This window comes from Daldinia vernicosa (assembly GCF_022497035.1).
Source record: "Daldinia vernicosa strain CBS 139.73 unplaced genomic scaffold F5Y00scaffold_47, whole genome shotgun sequence".
NCBI classification, from domain to species: Eukaryota; Fungi; Ascomycota; class Sordariomycetes; order Xylariales; family Hypoxylaceae; genus Daldinia; species Daldinia vernicosa.
Genome location: NW_025953963.1, coordinates 160,114 through 178,473, shown reverse-complemented (window position 1 = coordinate 178,473; position 18,360 = coordinate 160,114). Strand labels below are relative to the sequence as shown.

At 46.3% G+C, this 18,360-nt stretch overlaps 6 protein-coding genes across 6 annotated transcripts; 4 read left to right on the top strand and 2 right to left on the bottom strand.

Moving 5' to 3' along the window:
- The first annotated feature begins 34 nt into the window (after positions 1-34).
- Positions 35-1,870, top strand: F5Y00DRAFT_244675 (uncharacterized protein). Its single transcript, XM_048008859.1, has 3 exons — positions 35-570; positions 649-854; positions 920-1,870. The coding sequence occupies exons 1-3, from the start codon at positions 526-528 to the stop codon at positions 1,347-1,349; spliced, it is 681 nt and encodes a 226-aa protein (XP_047862090.1). The 5' UTR covers positions 35-525; the 3' UTR covers positions 1,350-1,870.
- A 2,170-nt stretch (positions 1,871-4,040) lies between these two features.
- Positions 4,041-6,801, bottom strand: F5Y00DRAFT_244674 (general substrate transporter). The gene is made up of 10 exons (XM_048008858.1): positions 6,545-6,801; positions 6,380-6,449; positions 6,270-6,317; positions 6,106-6,208; positions 5,805-6,046; positions 5,423-5,743; positions 5,098-5,355; positions 4,739-5,031; positions 4,629-4,678; positions 4,041-4,572 (listed from the first exon to the last, which is right to left on the bottom strand). The coding sequence occupies exons 1-10, from the start codon at positions 6,665-6,667 to the stop codon at positions 4,428-4,430; spliced, it is 1,653 nt and encodes a 550-aa protein (XP_047862089.1). The 5' UTR covers positions 6,668-6,801; the 3' UTR covers positions 4,041-4,427.
- A 475-nt stretch (positions 6,802-7,276) lies between these two features.
- On the top strand, positions 7,277-8,106 carry F5Y00DRAFT_244673 (uncharacterized protein). Its single transcript, XM_048008857.1, has one exon. The coding sequence runs from the start codon at positions 7,376-7,378 to the stop codon at positions 7,772-7,774; it is 399 nt and encodes a 132-aa protein (XP_047862088.1). The 5' UTR covers positions 7,277-7,375; the 3' UTR covers positions 7,775-8,106.
- Positions 8,107-8,150: 44 nt separating this feature from the next.
- Positions 8,151-10,489, bottom strand: F5Y00DRAFT_149795 (Dehydroquinate synthase-like protein). The gene is made up of 4 exons (XM_048004510.1): positions 10,177-10,489; positions 9,708-10,120; positions 9,014-9,651; positions 8,151-8,954 (listed from the first exon to the last, which is right to left on the bottom strand). The coding sequence occupies exons 1-4, from the start codon at positions 10,204-10,206 to the stop codon at positions 8,527-8,529; spliced, it is 1,509 nt and encodes a 502-aa protein (XP_047862087.1). The 5' UTR covers positions 10,207-10,489; the 3' UTR covers positions 8,151-8,526.
- Positions 10,490-10,708: 219 nt separating this feature from the next.
- On the top strand, positions 10,709-12,276 carry F5Y00DRAFT_149791 (DmpA/ArgJ-like protein). The gene is made up of 2 exons (XM_048004509.1): positions 10,709-11,471; positions 11,529-12,276. Exons 1-2 carry the CDS (start codon positions 10,913-10,915, stop codon positions 12,179-12,181), a joined length of 1,212 nt encoding a protein of 403 aa, XP_047862086.1. The 5' UTR covers positions 10,709-10,912; the 3' UTR covers positions 12,182-12,276.
- Positions 12,277-12,594: 318 nt separating this feature from the next.
- F5Y00DRAFT_244667 (exocyst complex component Sec3-domain-containing protein) lies at positions 12,595-17,688 on the top strand. The gene is made up of 4 exons (XM_048008856.1): positions 12,595-12,996; positions 13,103-15,102; positions 15,152-16,266; positions 16,331-17,688. Exons 1-4 carry the CDS (start codon positions 12,870-12,872, stop codon positions 17,253-17,255), a joined length of 4,167 nt encoding a protein of 1,388 aa, XP_047862085.1. The 5' UTR covers positions 12,595-12,869; the 3' UTR covers positions 17,256-17,688.
- Positions 17,689-18,360: the final 672 nt, after the last annotated feature.

Genomic DNA, 18,360 nt, shown 5'->3' with positions numbered 1-18,360 from the left:
TGCCAAGAACAAACTACTCTACACTACAACTGCCTAACATAACCAACCTACCTAACCTACAAAGAAGTCGCATTGTGGTCCAGATGACGCTGTTTCCCTCACAACAAGGGTTTCAGTGAATCAGAAGGCCCGTGATTAAGAATATTTTATTATTATTATTACTTTATCCGGAGTTACAACATATCCTGACGCATTAACTGAGGCGCTACTCTATTAGCGCGAAGCCTTCGATAAGCTCTGAGGAAGCAACGAACTTTATATACTTTACACAGTACCTACACGGACACAACGCGACTTCCGTGATCACCTCAACCGATACATGGATACATCTAACTCTAAGCCAAATAATTACACCTTGGCCACATATAAATTAATCCTCCTACCTCCACCCAACCCATCCACCTAACTCACACTTACACACTCGACCACACCATCTTCCCGACTCTACCTTCCCTCCTACCAGCCTCCCGCGCACAATAAACTTCATTCCTCAACCCTACCTATCACCTAACATAACGTCGCGGGATGGCCAACGACATGGTTAATCGGGGCATGACCCAGGTCTTTACCGTAAGTCAACCCTATTATTTATCGCGATGACTCTCTAGAAACAAAGACGTGGGTATTAACATCATGTTCTTACAATAGGGACTTGGGATTCTTCTCGGTGCTGGTCGCATCAGTAATGCCACCCATGAAAAGATCATGGAGCTTATTGATGCAGACCAGGACCGCGCCAACACCGATGCCACTATCACGGCGTCGGAGACAACAATTGGCCTCCCAGGTCCGGGAAAAGAGACGCCTGTTTCCATGCAGTCGCAAGATCTCCTCGGGTTGGGCAATGAGTTTGGGTAAGTCATCTTTTCATATTTACTAACTACATACCCAATGAATTTATGCTGATCCCTATTACTAGTGGTATGTCTATCGGAGACACTCACAGCCGTGGCTCGACAAAATCTGCTGGTACGAAGTCCGGAAGCCAGGCCAAGATTATCTGCCCTTGGTGGTCCACGGCTGGCTACACCTGCCGCGATCACGAACATGGTGAATGCAAATTCTACCATGAGGATATTCCGGATGGACTACGGCAGCCGCTAATTTGCCATTTTTGGGCGGATGGTAACAGGTGTACTAAGTCCCAAGACGCCTGCCGATTTGCACACTACCAAGCTCAGCATCGGGCTATTGCTCCTATGCCTACCAAGAGGAAGCTTGAGAAGACTTCCACTGGGCTAGACTACAGTGAGCACTTCGCCATACCCCGTCCAGCCGTGCTATCCAAAGATAAGGACGTCGGCAAATGGCATAGCCAGCCGCGACCTCCTCCCGGGGACGACTGGTAGAGCAGGTTTTAGCCAATGAGCGGTATTTGTGTGGATGTGAACAGTGTGTATACTCGAAGGTTTACCAGGATTGGGTGGCAGGCGGACCGGAGTAGTGCCTCAGAAAGGGAATTGTGGAGTTGGTTTACCCTTATAATCGTTAGTTTTATTCCGCTTAATTCATCATCGGATCCCTTAACGTTAACGACAATCAAGCAACGTCGCCCCTTCTATCCTATCATGCGGTGGAACAAGGAGAAAACAACAGGGTTGTTACATGTAAAACTCTAAGCTAGCTACAGGAGCCTACGGATATGCATACCTCTAGCAGTATCCTTTATTCTAGATGTCTCATCTGGAATGCTAATACATCCTACCCATAACATGTAGGTGAAAGTCTACACCAATGATTATCAGCTGAGAGACTGTACTCATACAGCTCTGCGATAAAGAAATAAGTAGATGGCTACTTAGGTAGATATCTAATTGAACCTAACCTACCTCCTAAATCATGCATTAAAATAAATCTCCTAAGCTTCTTGAATCATCACCCAGTTTGACCAATCCTTATCCTTTAGGTAGGTACGTTTGTGTTGGGACCACACTCATCCCAGTCATATGACTGATGTCATGTGACTTGGATTGGACCCACACATAACGCGCACCCACAAATGTAAATAGAGATCCCTCCCACTTTCATAGATCTTCCCAGCTTAATCATCAACCAATCAGTAACAGTCATTTCATTCATTCCTATTTCATTACGTAATTCGTGCATGCTCACATACCTTGTCACAGCAAGTTCGATGAGCCAGGTCAAGCCAAATAACTGTAAAGACTTGACTTGAGACGAGTCAAGTCAAATAAAATGAAAAATGAGGCTTACCTGGCCGTATCGTGGGCTTGGCCTGAGGCACCTGCGGTATCGATACCGGCAAAAGTCCGGGTAATGAAATCTACGAAATCCGATTGGTCAATATAGCCACCCAACCACCCCCAACGCTTTTTTACTGTCCAAAACACCAAAAAATTACCGTGATCTTAAAAAAGACGATTACAAATAGCCTCATTACCTTGTACGTATAAGGGTACGTACCCCGATACGTATTTAGAATAGAATAGAATCATCTTGATAGCTTATTATTACGTCAATTGTATAAAGGTGTTAGAAAAGACCCTGTAATTACTTTAATGTAAAACGTTACCGATCATACAAACAAATATTATTTTTAAATCGACCAATAATATCCCTTAGATATACCCTAAAGTAGGCCTGGATAGCTTCAACTTATTTGCTTAATAGGCAAATAAAAAGATTTTATACCTGACCTGTATAAATATCCCGCAAAAGCTATCTACCCAGGCTAAGTTAAGTCAAGTCCGAGTCAAGTCAAGCCATTAATTGACTCGTCGAACTCGCTGCCTTGTCATTCCAACAGTTCGGACAATTAATATGTGATTAGTTAAAAGCTTTTTATATTTTTCTTTAATTCTCCTTGTACCTTATGAGGTAGTTACTACAGAAGATTATTGCATCTTAGAAAATATGTAACACTTTGTCCACTGTTAGGAACTCATTTTGGTGACTTGGCCAGTCCCATATATACGAGTACCCGGATGAGGTAAGTTAAAAGCAAAATATTAATGAACCCCTAAATTCGATCATGAACCTCGGCTACCCAAGGTAAATACATAGCCTTATGTATCTACTTGAGGTAGATACATGTGCCTGGGTGGGTTGCTATATGTATGTGGTTGATAGCTACAGTTGTACGCGGAGATACAGGGCAAGTGATTTTAAAGGATAGAAAAAGCAAGTAACGACCGTATATAATGTTTAATTGGTATAAATATTACATTAAGTTAAGTATAACTCAACCACTTGTTGTTCAATTATCCAGACAGAGCAACTATGGCATTAAGTTATATCATGGTCATTCGAACGTACCTGGATATCCTCATATACGAAACTACTCCGTTGTTTCATCCATAGACTTATAGATGAGTTTTGTCATTATATATCTTCAAATGGCGTTTAGATATGGGATGGGAAACTTTCAAATTAATGCTTAACTCGAGACCTACTTAGGTACCTAACGCGACCCCTTTTCAGATTCGACACAAGTATAGCACAGGGGTACATATTGAGTCGAAAAAGCGCTCTTTTAGAGGCCGAACCTAGCTGGCGTGGGTTCCTGTTTTCTTGTTGCATGACAGTGAAGCGAATTACGCGCCTCGATTCGTAATGAAACATTAATAGTCAGCCACTTAAAGTTCCCATAAAATGGACCAGGGCTCAGAAGGACCGCCAAGTGCTTGGGCCCCTAGTATTTCTAGAGGGCCGGGTTAAAAAATCTTACTATGAGTTCGCGGGAATATAAAAGAATGGCCATGTGCCATCTGAGACCCTGAGAAACTTCCTCGCCTGTTCTGTTCCGTTACTTTTGGCGCTGGGTTTTGTGTCAGGCGCTTGATACTCATGATTGATGCCGAAGAACTTTTTCGACACTGTCAGTCAGCGTAGAGCTGGTCACATCTGAAATATCTGGCGCTCACATCGCGACTCCTTCAGTAAGATTGGGAAAAGCGCAGGCAGATTGAGGCTTTGCTATGCCGAGCCAGTGTCCTTTCACAGAAGATGCCCAAGATACATAAATTTGTGCTTTCATATATCATATACCTAGACATAGATAGTGCCTCTGTAACTTGGCGCGGAACGTGGCATCTAGAGTTGAGTCCTCCTCTTGCCAAGTCATGGCAAATCGATGACTCGAAGCTTCCATTTCCTGAACTTCAACTCCAACCAAAGCAGGAGTCTATTCAAGGGGTCATATATTCTCATGGATATGCAATCTATCATCTAGAACTTCCTTGAAAAGTATTGATCCTGCGTCACTTTGGCAGATTCTGAGGGAAGGATGCAGCTTAGCGCAGTGATAATATAACTCTCTAGATATCATCGCCTATGTTATCCCTCTATGCATCAGCCCTGGAACTTCCCAACCCCAATGCCAATGCTAATTAATACAAATTTAATGCAGATTTAATTCCCTTGTTAGATAGGTAGACTTGAAATCCAGATACCTTTAAAAACCATGCTCACGCATTGCTCGTAACTACCTTCTCTGCCACCCTGCCATCCTCCTGTACGATAACCTTGTCGACATGGAGCGACGCTTTGACGGGATTAGGCTGGTTGTAAACCCATTCAAGCTGCTCAAGAGTTCGTCCTTGTGATTCAACACTGTACAGAATCAGTCAGCAAACGTTACAAGGGCGCGGTGGTATGGGCCTACGAACCCAAAGAAGTACCAGAGTATCGCTTCAATAACGTCCCATCCGACAAAGACCTATAAAGAGTTAAATTAGTATTCTTTTGCAACAATCCATAGGTATAAGGGGTAACTTACATATATATACTTGTATTGAATATTTCCTAGAGCAATCGGTCCGGCAAACTGGTTTATGAAACCCATGGCATATACAAGAACGCTGGAACAAGCAAGACCTTTAGCTCGAGTGGTAGTTTCCAACGCTTCTGTGGGAATGACACCTTGGAGAGGTGTATAAGTGAAGGAGAATATGATATTAAAAAGAAAGTAAGACGCCAATGCACCCCTGGCGTAAGATTCCTGTATATTATCTCCTTGGGCATCTAGGGCGGCGGATAGACCGGAGTTGGTAGCTAGTGCTGCAGCGCAGGCTATACGAAACAATTCGTTATTAGCAAAAATACAATGACATTTACCTAGGGTAAAGGGTGACAAACCGAGTGTTCCGATTATCAACACCTTTCGCCGGGGCATAGTATCTGTTAGAGCCACGGCTGTCAAAGCCCCAATGGCAGATAGCACGGAGTTGAGGAGGTTATAGGCTAGCTGCATCTCGACGGATGTAACGCCGATGATCTCGAAGATAGTGGTGTTAAAGTAACCCAATCCATTACCGGAGAATTGGCCGAAGATGGAAATCATTAGGACTTGAGCGATTCTCCAACGTCCGCTATGACTGAAAACAAAGGGGCGGTCTATTATGCTGATTAGTCTCTGTGGCACAGGTCGTTTGGACCTCGGTATAAAAAGGGGGAGACATACAGTCCAGGGGTCTCTTGTCAATGCCGTCCTGGCGAATACCCTCCTTCATTTCCTCAACCTCAAGCTGCACAAGTTTAGAGTTACGGTCGCCATTCCCATGGTACCTCGCCAAGAAGTTAATGGCCTCCTCCTCGCGGCCGTTGGCCATGAGAAATCGAGGTGACTCTGGGACGAACCAGACACCAAATAGAACAACCACACAAGCAAGCGCCTGAATGATCAATGGGATTCTCCAAGAGTAGTCGCTGTCTATTTTGTTGCATCCGTACACGACCGCAGCCGCAGGAATGGCACCCCCAAACCAACCGCAGTTATAGAAACCTGTGGGGAGACTATTAGCACGCCACGATTATATTCGCATCTATCAAGAGATGTCTCATACCAGTGGCTCGACCTCGCCAGTGAGGAGGCGCTATCTCAACAGCATAAGCCGGTGCGGCAACAGTCATGACGGAAATGCCGAATCCTAGAACAAAACGACCGACGACGAATTGCACGATTACAGAAGCAGTGGCAACAATGATCATTCCGACGATGATGATAACAGCGCCACTGAACATGCCAATCTTGCGGCCCCATTTATCAGAGAGAACCGCAGCGAATGGAGCGCCGACCATCGCACCACTGAAGCAAACCTGTCAGCTTATGAATACAGACAAAGGTGCAATCAGGGGGAGACAAACACAGTGTAGAGAGAGAACATAAGTGCAACTATAGTACCAGTCTTGCCGCTATGGAACGTGTTCTGGAAATGTTCCATGGCGACGATACCAGTAAGGAGTGATCCTAGACGATGTCTGTCAACGACCTGCAAACCTCGGAAACCTTCTGTAGAGTATTTACTTACCATCGTATCCATTGGCGCAAGCGCAACAGAACGAGATGCAGATGGAGACTACTAGTCGTCAGTAATCTGCGAAGAGTGGGATGACGCATGGGCCTCGTCTTGATGCATACAGTAAAGATGTATCGAATATTTGCTCTTGTAATCGATCTTAGTTTCTTGGATCGCCGCGTATAGCTCGGCCTGGATATATATAGTTAAACATTAAACAGTGAAACTAATAAAAGCGTCGAACGAAAGAAGGTCTCGCGTCCTAATAGAAGTTGAGTTGGACGTACGTTGTGCACTACTTTGGCCTTGGCACGCGGAGTGTTTGTCGTCGTCGAGCCTGATCCCTCGCTCACGGGAACCTGCTCTTGGGACACGAGAACACCAGCCGCGTTAATTTCCTTTTCTTCCATATTTATCGAATGTCTCTGCGACGGTCCTCCTTCACGTGACGTGTCGGGGAGGAACTAGATGAACAACAGCCTTGCATCTATCCATATCGATTCTGGACATGGTGATGTTTTTATTATTCTTCATGGAGCACCCTTGTCCCTTGTCCCCCAATTCTTACCCCAGTTTCTCTAAGCAGTAACTCCCGAAAAGGGGGGCGGGGGAAAGGCTTCCGTGATCCCAAATTGAAATGCTGTGCCACCCAAATAGGACATTCTCTGCTGTTAGTGATTACACTGCAGAGACTAGGCAGGGGTAACACTCATATGGGTTCGAGTTCTAGATGCCAAGGCACCCCGGCAGTGGTTCGCTTCTACGGCCTTGGAGATATCTTACATAGTAGGCCACTAGCACGCGTAGATATAGATCTATAGGTATGTACATAGCACTCGTGTAGCGAAGATCGCCCGTTACTTGTAAGCACTTGAGAAGAATCGGTAAAGAAATAGGATCGTCACGCGAGTTAAAATTCGAATCGCCCGTTTATACGCGATAGGAAGGGTCGCGTCGACAATGGACATTCCGAACATCTCTCAGCGCTAGAAAAGAAATGTACCCTTAAGCTTACCATTTAATTGGTGAGATCCGGGACCTAAGCAGTCAGCAATCTCGGTGACTATATTGTATCAGATTATGCGCGATATACAATAATGTCATAGCTGAAAGGAAAGATGCGTCTTGACCCAAAGTTCCCAACGGGCCGGATCAGGATCACTGCCAGGATCCTCGCGGGGGGGCTCTTAATTGTATCCGTACGTTCCGCGGCGGTAGGCTCTATAAACCTCGCAATCTATTTGAGCCTTTCAGCTCGTTATATCTTCGGAGTATCGGGTTGTAAGCTTTTGAGCCTACTTTTGAGCCTACACTTACATAGTATCATCTGCCAAAGCCTGACGAGCGAACCAATCAATGATGGAAGCAAATCCAACCGAAGCAAGACGCGAAAGCAACATTGTCCTCATCGCCCGGTCGACATCGATAATACAACTTCGCAGTCCTTCTTTTCGCGTATCTGTAGGGCCGAAGAGTTCGGACCGAAGCCGTTGATTGGTTTAGGTATTATCTATTAATCTTCGGCTCTTGCTTTGGCGGACTTGGCCCCGATGTAATCTGCAGCTCGCTGCTCATAACGGAAGCCCTGCAAGATCGATAAATGTACCCGCGGCACCTCCGATCGCACTACGGGATATTTACTCGGCCGGTAAATTAAGATGCCGTACTAGGTATAATTGTGAAAGTTGCCAAGACACGTCAAGGTGTTGCCAATGTTTGCTCGATTCAATACGGTGGGATTGGCGTTAGTTACATTCGGCAGTAGCTGAAGTTCCATCTGCGTAGTTTCAGCCTACCATTTGACATACTACTCTCCACTTTACTGCAATTACAGCTTAAGACTATTCGCCTTTACTAAGAATATTCGCCTTTACTAAGAATATTAATAAAATCATAGGAGGGCAATCACACATTAGATATTTCTGTTATAAAACAAAAAACTCTTAGCAACGAAGAAGACATAATAGGCTACCTAGGTACCTGGCCTATATAGATGAGTCCATAGCAAGCATGGGATTGAATAGTTCTTGCTTCGGTTTTATAGAGTAACCCTTGATTCTAAAGTTTACTTATAGGCCTAATTACCTCATAAGAGAAGTAATCACAATTTGACACAAGATATGTTATAGACATCGGGGACCTCTTAAACCTAGGCATAATCATACTCAGTCTTCCAACGCCATAACCCCTTTATCAGAGTCAACTAGTATCTAAACTATCTATATAAATTGCAACTTTGCATGGGTACCTGTATAGGTAGTTTCTCTTATCAGTGCGTTAAGGCCTCCTCAAAGAGCCTCCTCAGCTGGTCCCTCTCCTGTTCGAGTTCCTTAGCCAGACCAGGCGCCAGCATCAGAACCCTAGCTTGAGGTATCGTCCCCTCAACTAGGGCGTCAATGTGACTTGAGTCAAAGCCCAGCTCTTTAAGTCCCTTCGGTTGGTCTCCCAACTCAGCAAGGAACTTCGTGATGGCGTCGGCCAAGACTTCGCCAGCATCCTCACGCTTCACGTTCGTGATATCCACACCGAACGCTTCTGCGGCTGCGAGATGGCGGTCGGGGTTTGATGCACCTGTAAACCGGAACACTGCAGGCGCTGACACTGCGACCGAAACGCCATGAGGAATGATAGGCGTTGTTACATCATATCCTGCGTGCTTGTAACCTGGATTTTGGCCGGAGATGGGATAGGACATTCCTGATATTCTCTGTTAGTAAAGACGCCCCCGTTAGCTTCCGCTTGAGACTGCATCTTACCGTGACATAAGTGAACACCGGCATTTCCAAAACCAACGCCGGCAAGGGTGGCGGCGAGGAGCATCTCGCTCTGGGCTTCGTAGTCTTCTGGGTCCTTGACTGCTCTTGGCAGATATTTAACAGTACTTCGGAGTGCATTTAGAGAGAATATGTCACTGATAGGATTTGCGCCCTGGTACGCAGGCCTTAATATGGGGTTCGAGGGTCGGGGTACTCTCTCATTGAACGGGATGGCTGTCCACGACTCAAGCGAGTGGCATAGAACATCTAGTCCAGAACTTGCCTTCACCGCCGAAGGCATCGTTCTAGTGTTAAGCGGGTCGCATATACCGAGGGTCGGTTTTAAGTTGCGATGCGCGATGCCAGTCTTAGCCTTCTTTTCCACGAGGTCGAAAATGGCTGTGCCAGTCGTCTCACTACCAGTACCCGCCGTAGTAGGTATAGCGACTAGAGGTTTAAGTTTTTTATCAATTGGCCGTCCTTTGCCTAGTGGTGCATTCACGAAATCTAAGAAGTCAGCATCGGGATACTCGGTGTAGAGGTTCATCAATTTAGCCGTGTCGATCACCGAGCCTCCGCCTACAGCGAGGTAAGCGTCCGGCCGATATGGTTTGGCAAATGCAATGGCCTCTTTGATACTATATTTAAGTAAGTCAAGACTCGAGATACGTTCCGGAATTTCGTGTTAGCTTACGAACTATCCTTTGGCTCAACCCGTACTTTATCAAATATCTCATATTCTATGCCTTCTCTCGATAAGGCCTCCTCTACTTGCTTGACGGCAGTGAGTTTTCGGACGGTCGAGTCAGTTACAACACAGACACGTTTAGCAGCCATGTTCTTAAAGTCCATACCAACTTCTTGGGTGACGCCAGGGCCAAATCGGATTGAAGAGGCGGCCATCTCAAATGCGTACTCCTTCTGCTGAGAAGGGTCTATAGGGGAAGCGAAGCCGCGTCTTCCGATCCGCTTATTGGTATGCTGGGCGTACGCGTCAATTTGAGGTTTTGCATGATGATGGTGATGACCCGGGTTTGAATGACATGGACAATTTGGCGGGTGAGCATACTGAACCGTCCGTAGAAGGCTAACTGCTCTTGTAGCAGCCTTATTACTTGTATATCAGCATCCGTTCGATACGATATTTAACCTTTAGAACTTACATTCGGAGCCACTCGAACTGCAGCAACCATCTTTATAATTAGAGGTCTATATGTCTCGCGTTAAGAGCAGTATGAGTATATGGGTATTAATTGACTGCGCAATGAGTATATAATATTTTATCGTAATTGCAATGGCTCCCCTTCTCACGAACTAGACTTATCGTATATCCTCTTTTTATTAGTGTGAGCTGGCGAGATGAATGGAATCTCTCTTGACCTAGGACAAAAGTAGAGAAGACAATGTGGGGTAAAATGCGTCCCGCTGTGGGGGAATAGGCTTGTTACCGGTCTGCCGGTTCGAACCGGTAATAAATACCTTCTCCGCATAATGGAGGCAAAATACCTTCCCGACTCAGAGTGAAACTTGGACTCGAGGTTAGTCTCTGAAACTTCTAATGTACGGCTCTTTTGTACATTGAAATTGATTTAGCGTGGACTCCAATTCGTTGTATACTCAAGGTTACAACGAATCCCACGAATAAGCTAACCATAACGTCACTAACCTCCCAAATTGAGAAAAGGTCCATTCATATCAATGATCAAATGACATGATTCGTCAATGTCCGGCGTGAGTCAGCCGGGGGGTAATTATCAACGATCTATCAATCTTACGAGGATATGTTCGAATATAAAGGGAATCCCTCGGTTGGGGGAAATGTTAGTAGGCAATGTAAGGAGACGAGAAGCGAAAAGAATAATATAAATTTCAAATTGAACTCAACAGTACCTTCTTACTATGTCGTCAACAGCTCCAGGCATAACCGCGGATAAGGAGTCTCGCATGCGGCTCCGGGATCTTTTGCCAGACTTACACCTCGGATATTGGAAACCAGGGCCTCTCAATTCGCTTACTGATGTTCCTGGCGTTCTGGTCCACACCCAGGAGATCTTTGCCGATGACGGTGCTGTGAATACCGGTGTTACGAGCATTTTGCCCCGAGAAAACTGGTTCTATAACGCTTGTCACGCCGGAATATTCAGTTTCAACGGTTCCGGTGAGATGACCGGTAGTCATTGGATTAATGAAACGGGCTTATTGCATTCCCCTATCATCATCACAAATTCATTTGCCGTAGGTGCCGCATATCAGGGCATTTATGAATATACCATCAAATCTCAGGGCGTGACCAAGGGAAATGTCGATTGGTTCCTACTGCCCGTGGTTGCGGAAACCTTTGATGGATATCTAAATGACCTCACTCAATTCGTGGTCAAGCCCGACCACATCATCAAGGGACTCGAGAGCGTATCGAGCGACCGCGTCAAGGAGGGTAATGTCGGCGGTGGAACTGGAAGTAAGTAATATCCATGCCATATTTAGCTAGCGAAAGGTCCCAATTGATCTATCATAGTGATATGTCATTATTTCAAGGGCGACACCGGTAGTAGTAGCCGAGTTGTTGAGGGCTTCGACAGCAAAGGTCAACCAAAGACTTATACCGTCGGCGTGCTAGTGCAGGCCAACTATGGACGCCCACAGCATCTCCGGGTCGCAGGTGTACCAGTTGGGAGGATCCTAGCTCGGGAGGCCGACGAAGCTGCCGAGAGTAATCCGGCAATCAAAATGGCACGAGAGGCGCTTGAAAAGGAGAAGAACAGAAAAGATGGGAGTATCATTGTAATTATCGCGACTGATGCACCTCTTCATCCTTTGCAACTACAAAGGCTTGCTAAGAGAGCAACAGTGGGACTGTCAAAGGTTGGTGGTTATGGTCACAACCCTTCCGGGGATGTATTCTTAGCCTTCTCAACCGGAAACGAGATTCCAGTTCAGTCAATCTCGATGGAGCGGAAAGCAGTCGATCCGTTCAAGCCCACACCTATCGCAATGGATGTTATAGACGACTCTTCAATCAACGGGATATTTGAAGCTGTTGCGGATGCTACCGAAGAGTCGATATATAATGCTTTATGTATGGCGGAAACAATGGTAGGAAACAAGGAGCACAAGATCGAGGCTCTCCCTCTTCAAAAAGTGAAGGAGATCATGGAGAGATACAATTGAAGAGGGGTATTAAGAAATATATACAAATAATATAACCTACCTGTTGTGCGTTTGTTCTGCTTAATGTCTTGTATGTAGTAGTGTAAGCCTACGACTCTATGGTAATTTGTAAATTCACGTATTCACTTCAGTTGGCTAGTACCTTAGCAGCTTAGGTAGCAAATCAGACTGCTTACATAAAATAACACGTGAAATATGGCTTTTTAATCGTGGCGTCAGGGCGTTTGAGTGCACGCTCCCTCCAATTGAAGGTTCTGATATACATGTACCAGGTACCTATGTAGGTAGGTACCTTGTACCTTGGGCAGGAAAGTGGGATTCGCGACCTTGAAGCTTATCAAACGGTAATGCCAAGAAGCAATAACCTAAAGACGCTTTGGCCTCAACTCCCTGAGACACTAAATTGTACACAGTACATCATCAAAACGTTCCCTTCATTAAGCATACCCCATAACTCGACTATCCTCCTATCACCACCACCATCGCGCTCGTTAAAAGTCGACCCTTAATCCTAGAGACCTACCGACAGGCTCAAATAGTTAAACATTCCGCAGGCTCGGTCGCAATAACTCGCGCTATCGCTCATTAAGATACTGAACGGATTCGAAAATGGTCACTGAACCTCGGCGAACCGACCTGGGCCATCTATATTCATGAATTCGTCAGAAGATATACTCCGTTAACAACCATGGATTACCAGCGCCAAAATGGCGGACCCGGCTTTGGCCGTGATTCTAATAGAGCTGAAAGATTTGAGGACGAGAAGAGGCGCATTGTGGAAAGTTGCTTCAACAAGAAGGATGTTGATGGGTCAAGTAAGATTGTCCTTGGTGTTTTTGTGTTGCCTATTGCCTGTGTTCTACCCAACCGTCCAACCGTCCAACCGTACCAGGCGCTGACGTATATTGTGCGCCCGTGTAGTACTCGAAACATATATTACCCATATTAGAATAACTGAGTATTCTTCCCACCCGTCCTCACCTCCGCCGCCCGAAGCACGATCGCAGTCCGAAAAACCTCGAGTCATCATTGTGGCAGTGCGGAAGTCAGGCCGGGTGCGCATGCACAAGTCCAAAGAGAATGTAAACGGCTCATTCTCTATTGGAAAGACCTGGGACTTAAACGATCTTAGTGCTATCGAGTCCTTTACTTCTTCGAATTGCGATCCGCAGAAACGAGAATGGGCTGGTGAGACCGGGTTTGTCGTTAACGTCGGGAAGCCTTACTACTGGCAGGCCCAAGCCGACAAGGAGAAGAAATTTTTTATTGCCAGCCTCATCAAGATTTATGGGAAGTACACAGGTGGTAGCGTACCAGAGTTGAAAGGCTTCGACTCCCGCGAATTAGAACAAGTTTTAGGGTCACGAAGGCCACCACCAGGTCGAGTACCTACTTTACCTACTTCAGAATCGAGTCCCTCGTTGCGAACTGGCCCTACTCCTACACCTCCTCCTTCAAGGCCAATTGCCACTCCCCCACGAATGGAACCTAAAATCTCAAGACCCGATCTCACACAATCTCAACCCAATATTGCACCTATTCAGAACAATGTTCCTCCTGCAGCCACCATTAGCGGATTCCAACCCTTCCGCCCTAATCAGCCTCCTGGTTCACCTGCGCGTAAGCTAGCCCCTCCTAACGGAACTTCTTCGCCAGCACCGTCACTCGGTGCAGACTCCGCTCGCACAGGGAACCAAACTGCCGCTTTACGTAGACTAGCTGGGAATAATAAGAGTCAAGAATCCATAGCAGCTTCTATTTCTACAACGAGAAGTGATGATACTTCAAGCATACCGCCGCGATCAAGGGGAGGGTTAGCTGGGCCTGGTGCCTTGGGTAGATTTGGTGATCCTTCTGGGTCGACTTCACAAATGGACTTACCTGATAGGAAAAGACCGCCAATGGATCCGACGAGGCCGAAAGAAACCACAGATGATGACCTTGTACCAGCACCATTAATGAGCCAGGGAATGCGAAGGGAACCACCGCCAAGAAATACAGATCGGATGTCGCCCCGAAAGAATTCCGCCGACAGTAGGATGGAGACTGGCTTTCCCGCGGTGAAGCAAGCACCGGCACCGGCACCGGAGCCTATTCCTGATGTTCCCTCGAGTCCAGTAGATAGAACAAATGGCACGGCATCTGCATCTGGATCGGTTGTCGAAACTAAGGCACCCGGATCACCGCCTGCCAGTCCACCGGTGAAAGAGGAGACCCGTCCAGGATTAGGACCTATGATTAAGCCGAAGTCTCAGCGCGATCTGGCTGGGGCCTTGTGGAAAGCGGCTTCGGCAGCAGCAGCATTTAAACCGCGGCCTGGCGGAGCTGGGGAGCGATTGCGCGAAATGCAAAGCAAGACAAACCTCAATGGTCCGGACGGAATAACGAGCGTCGTCCCAGCACCGCCAAGACCAGAACCCAAGCCGGAAATTCCCAAACCTTTAGACCTTGAGAAGAAGCCCATTGATAAAGCTTCCCTCGTCCCTGAAGTGAAGGTTACGGTGCCTAATTCCAGCCGGCCGACTAGTTTACAAGCTTCCGCCAAAGAAAAACGGAGGCAGAGTATGGAGGCAGCTCGTCAGCAGGAAGCCTCGCGACGCCTAACCGTAGCCGGTAATGATACAAAATACCTATCCGCTCTCGGCGTGGATACGAATCTATTCCTTGATAAGACCTCAGAATTTGCTAGATGGCTAGATCACTTTGGTTGGGTGCCTGGTGAGCAAATGCGAGGTCGTAATTTCGAGGAGATGAAACTTGATATAGACCGGGAGCTTAATAAAGCTCAGGCTGGAGGTTGGGTCGTCCGATTCCAAGAAGAGGATGATCGAGTGGAAGCAATTAAAAAGGGTCTTGATGTTGCCATCGCAGAGTGTGATGAGCTCGACAACTTACTAACTTTATACAGCGTGGAACTATCTGTGAGTGTGAGCCCACACACCTAAATAAGTCTTGCTAATCACCGTATAGACATTATCCGATGATATCGCATACATAGAGGCGCAGGGCCAGGGTCTGCAAGTACAAGCAGCAAATCAAAAACTACTTAGGAAAGAGTTGGAATCTCTGCTTGATACATGTGCCATCACCTCCGATGATCTGCGAGCTCTTACGACAGCACCCCTCGAGACGACCTCAGGCCTTGAAGAAGTCGAGACAGCGCTTGTTACCTTGTACAAGGCGATGATGAAAATTGACTCCTCTGCCGCAGGATCAGAGCTTCGAAAGAGCGAAGACGCAGGACAAAATTCTACTCTCAATACTGATTACGGCAAAATGCGTATCGTCCAAGAGAAAAAGGAGATGTACCGTGCAGAAAGCGTAGCATTCCTCCAAAGATTCAGTGCTTTCATGTCCCGGCGATTTGATGAGGCAGCCCAGGAAATCAGGTCGGCCGTAGACGGAGCTTTATCAAAAAAGATAGATCCCGCACACCACGACATCGGGCGAGAGTTGCTCTGGCAATATAGTCCTCTTATACTCTACGCTAGGGAGGTAAACCTTGAAGGTTGGAATAAGTGCTTACAGGTATACCAAGAGAAGAATCTCCCGCTCTATAAATCGAGATTCAAGGACATACTCGATTCGTGGAAGCGGAATGCCAGGAAGCCTTCGGGTGACGAAGCAGAGCTTCTCTTCACTGCCGAAATCGAGAGACAGCAGGAAGGCACAATGGCTACCGCCAGAAAGATCACCGTAAAACGAAGCCAGACTCTGGCTAGGAGCTTGCGGGGTCCCCTTGGCGACGGTAGTAAGACGAACCTTGACAAAATTTCGGACGGTCGTAATCTACCGTACGAAGTATTTGCAGGCATGATGGATGACCTTGTACCCCTTATCGAAATCGAGCAAAACTTCATCGTTGATTTTTTCCATGCGACCACTTTAGAGACAGCGGATTTTCCTGATCTTGTGGCTGCGTCAAAACCACGAGATCGACGAGGCGGTGACCTGAAACGACACAGGCTGATGGAACCTGACCGGGAATTGGCTAGGAGAGTAACACGAGCCATGGAAGCAATATTCTCATTCTTGGAGCAAGACTTGCAGAATACGATCGACTGGGTGTTATCGCAGGATCCATTGTAAGTTCTATAAGTGCTAAATACTCAGGTTGCTTTGAAATGACCGTAGCTAATTCAGAAACAGACAAGGAGTCGGCATTCTCGCAGTACTCGAGCACAAGCATCTAGAAATAACGCAGTCTAATCAAGATTTCTTAAACAACGTGTTGCAGAAGCTTCACGGTAATCTCGAGGGGCGTTTCACGAAATTCGTGGAGGGGCAGATTCGTGCAATCGAGGATACGAAGGTTAAGATTAAGAAACGCAGGGGTGTAATCTCCTTCATGCGAGTCTTCCCCCATTTCTCAAATGCTGTGGAAATGATGCTAGTGACAGTCGATACGAATTCTTCTGTTAGAAAAACTGTAGACAGAGAGTACGACCGTATCATCAAGACTATGTTCGATTCCCTTAAGGTTATTGCTCGCGAGAACCCCTCCACTCTCACAAGTAGCGGAGCCGATCCAGAGGACAAGGAAGCGCTGAACTACCATATCCTCCTTATCGAGAATATGAACCACTTCCTTGAGGAGCTCGATACTCATGGTTTGGAGATACTCGAAGACTGGAAAGAAGCTGCGGCAGGCGAAATGAGCGAGCACATGGGTCTTTATCTCAATGCAATCATGCGCCGACCGCTGGGCAAGTTGCTCGAATATCTCGAAAATATCGAAGCGCAACTCGCCACGGGAAAGAGTCCCGCAATTGTGGCCGCACAACCGAGCAACGCAAGGGGGACGTTCAATAAGATCCTCAGCGGCTACGATGCTCGCGAAGTACGCAAAGGTGTCGAAGCATTGCGAAAACGAGTCGAAAAACACTTCGGCGACGCTGACGACCCAAGCTTAAGCCGTGGTCTAGTCAACAGGGTCCTCCGAGAATGCGAGAAGTACTATGGAGAAATCGAGGTTCGGATTTCCACAGTTACAACAACGGTATACGGCGGTGATGTGCTATTTGAATGGCCTCGCGCCGATGTAAAGAGTGCCTTCGCCACTACCGGTCGGTAGGTCGGACCGAGTGACTGGAAGCACACATCTTCTCTCGGGCGCAAGTCGACAAGCAGCGGACGGTCCCGTATTATAACATCGATGGATGGTTGGCATGATGGGAGTTCGGGCGGTAGTACATATTCACGATAATTGTATAAGATGACTGATTCATCCATGCGTGACTCTACCGCGTGTTGCGAGAAAATTGCAGACTAGGTGTACGAATAGCTATATACCTGGATCCTTCACTGCTAGCAATTAGGTTAAAGGGTTATATCTATTCCTACGTCTTCTAATTCTTGCGTATCAATCTCGAATTCTATATGGTATGAGTTTCGACTTGACGTTGATACGATAATGGTAACCACTAGGAACAACACAACCCAGTCACTCGTAGGGGGTAAATAGTAAGATCGTAACTAGATCATTATGCTAGTGAACTTGGCATGGGACCTTTATAATGACAATTCGAATTACCATGGTCCTTAACTCTAAGTAGAATGAGGCATAGTCATTTACCTATATGGTAAACTTGTATGAATTTATTTATACTACGACACTGAATGTAGTTTAAAAATTAATTCCCTGGATATGTGATTACGATTTTCCGTAATTAATGACCCCTGATTTCTCCCCAAGCCGATATCGCTCCGGCCTAGCTTAGTTCTCGGACTTGGTCTCCATGTAGACATATAGTGGTCTTTCATGGCCTTTGTCTATATATATAGACAAAATAATTTGTATACTATTATTGATTACCTTCGGTAGTTATAAGATAAACCTACAGACAGCTTATAGCCCAGTATTAAGGAAAATCCAGCCTACGTAAATTATCGGGATGCAGTACCAATACGAAGAAGCACGTCGATCAAAGCTATCATCGTGAGGTCAAAATCTATGACTTAGGTGAATACTAAGGAGAAGCTATAAATTCATCCATACGCTTTGATAGTGCTATGAATTTGACACAATGCTTGGTTCGATAATTATTCCATAATTAACAACTCTACACAGTTGGTACTATAAATCTCTTTTGGCAATACCGAGAGAATCAATGCAGTCAAGGAGCCGACCTACGAGGAAGTCCATCTCGGTCTTCGAGTCTGAAAAGTCACCATGATTT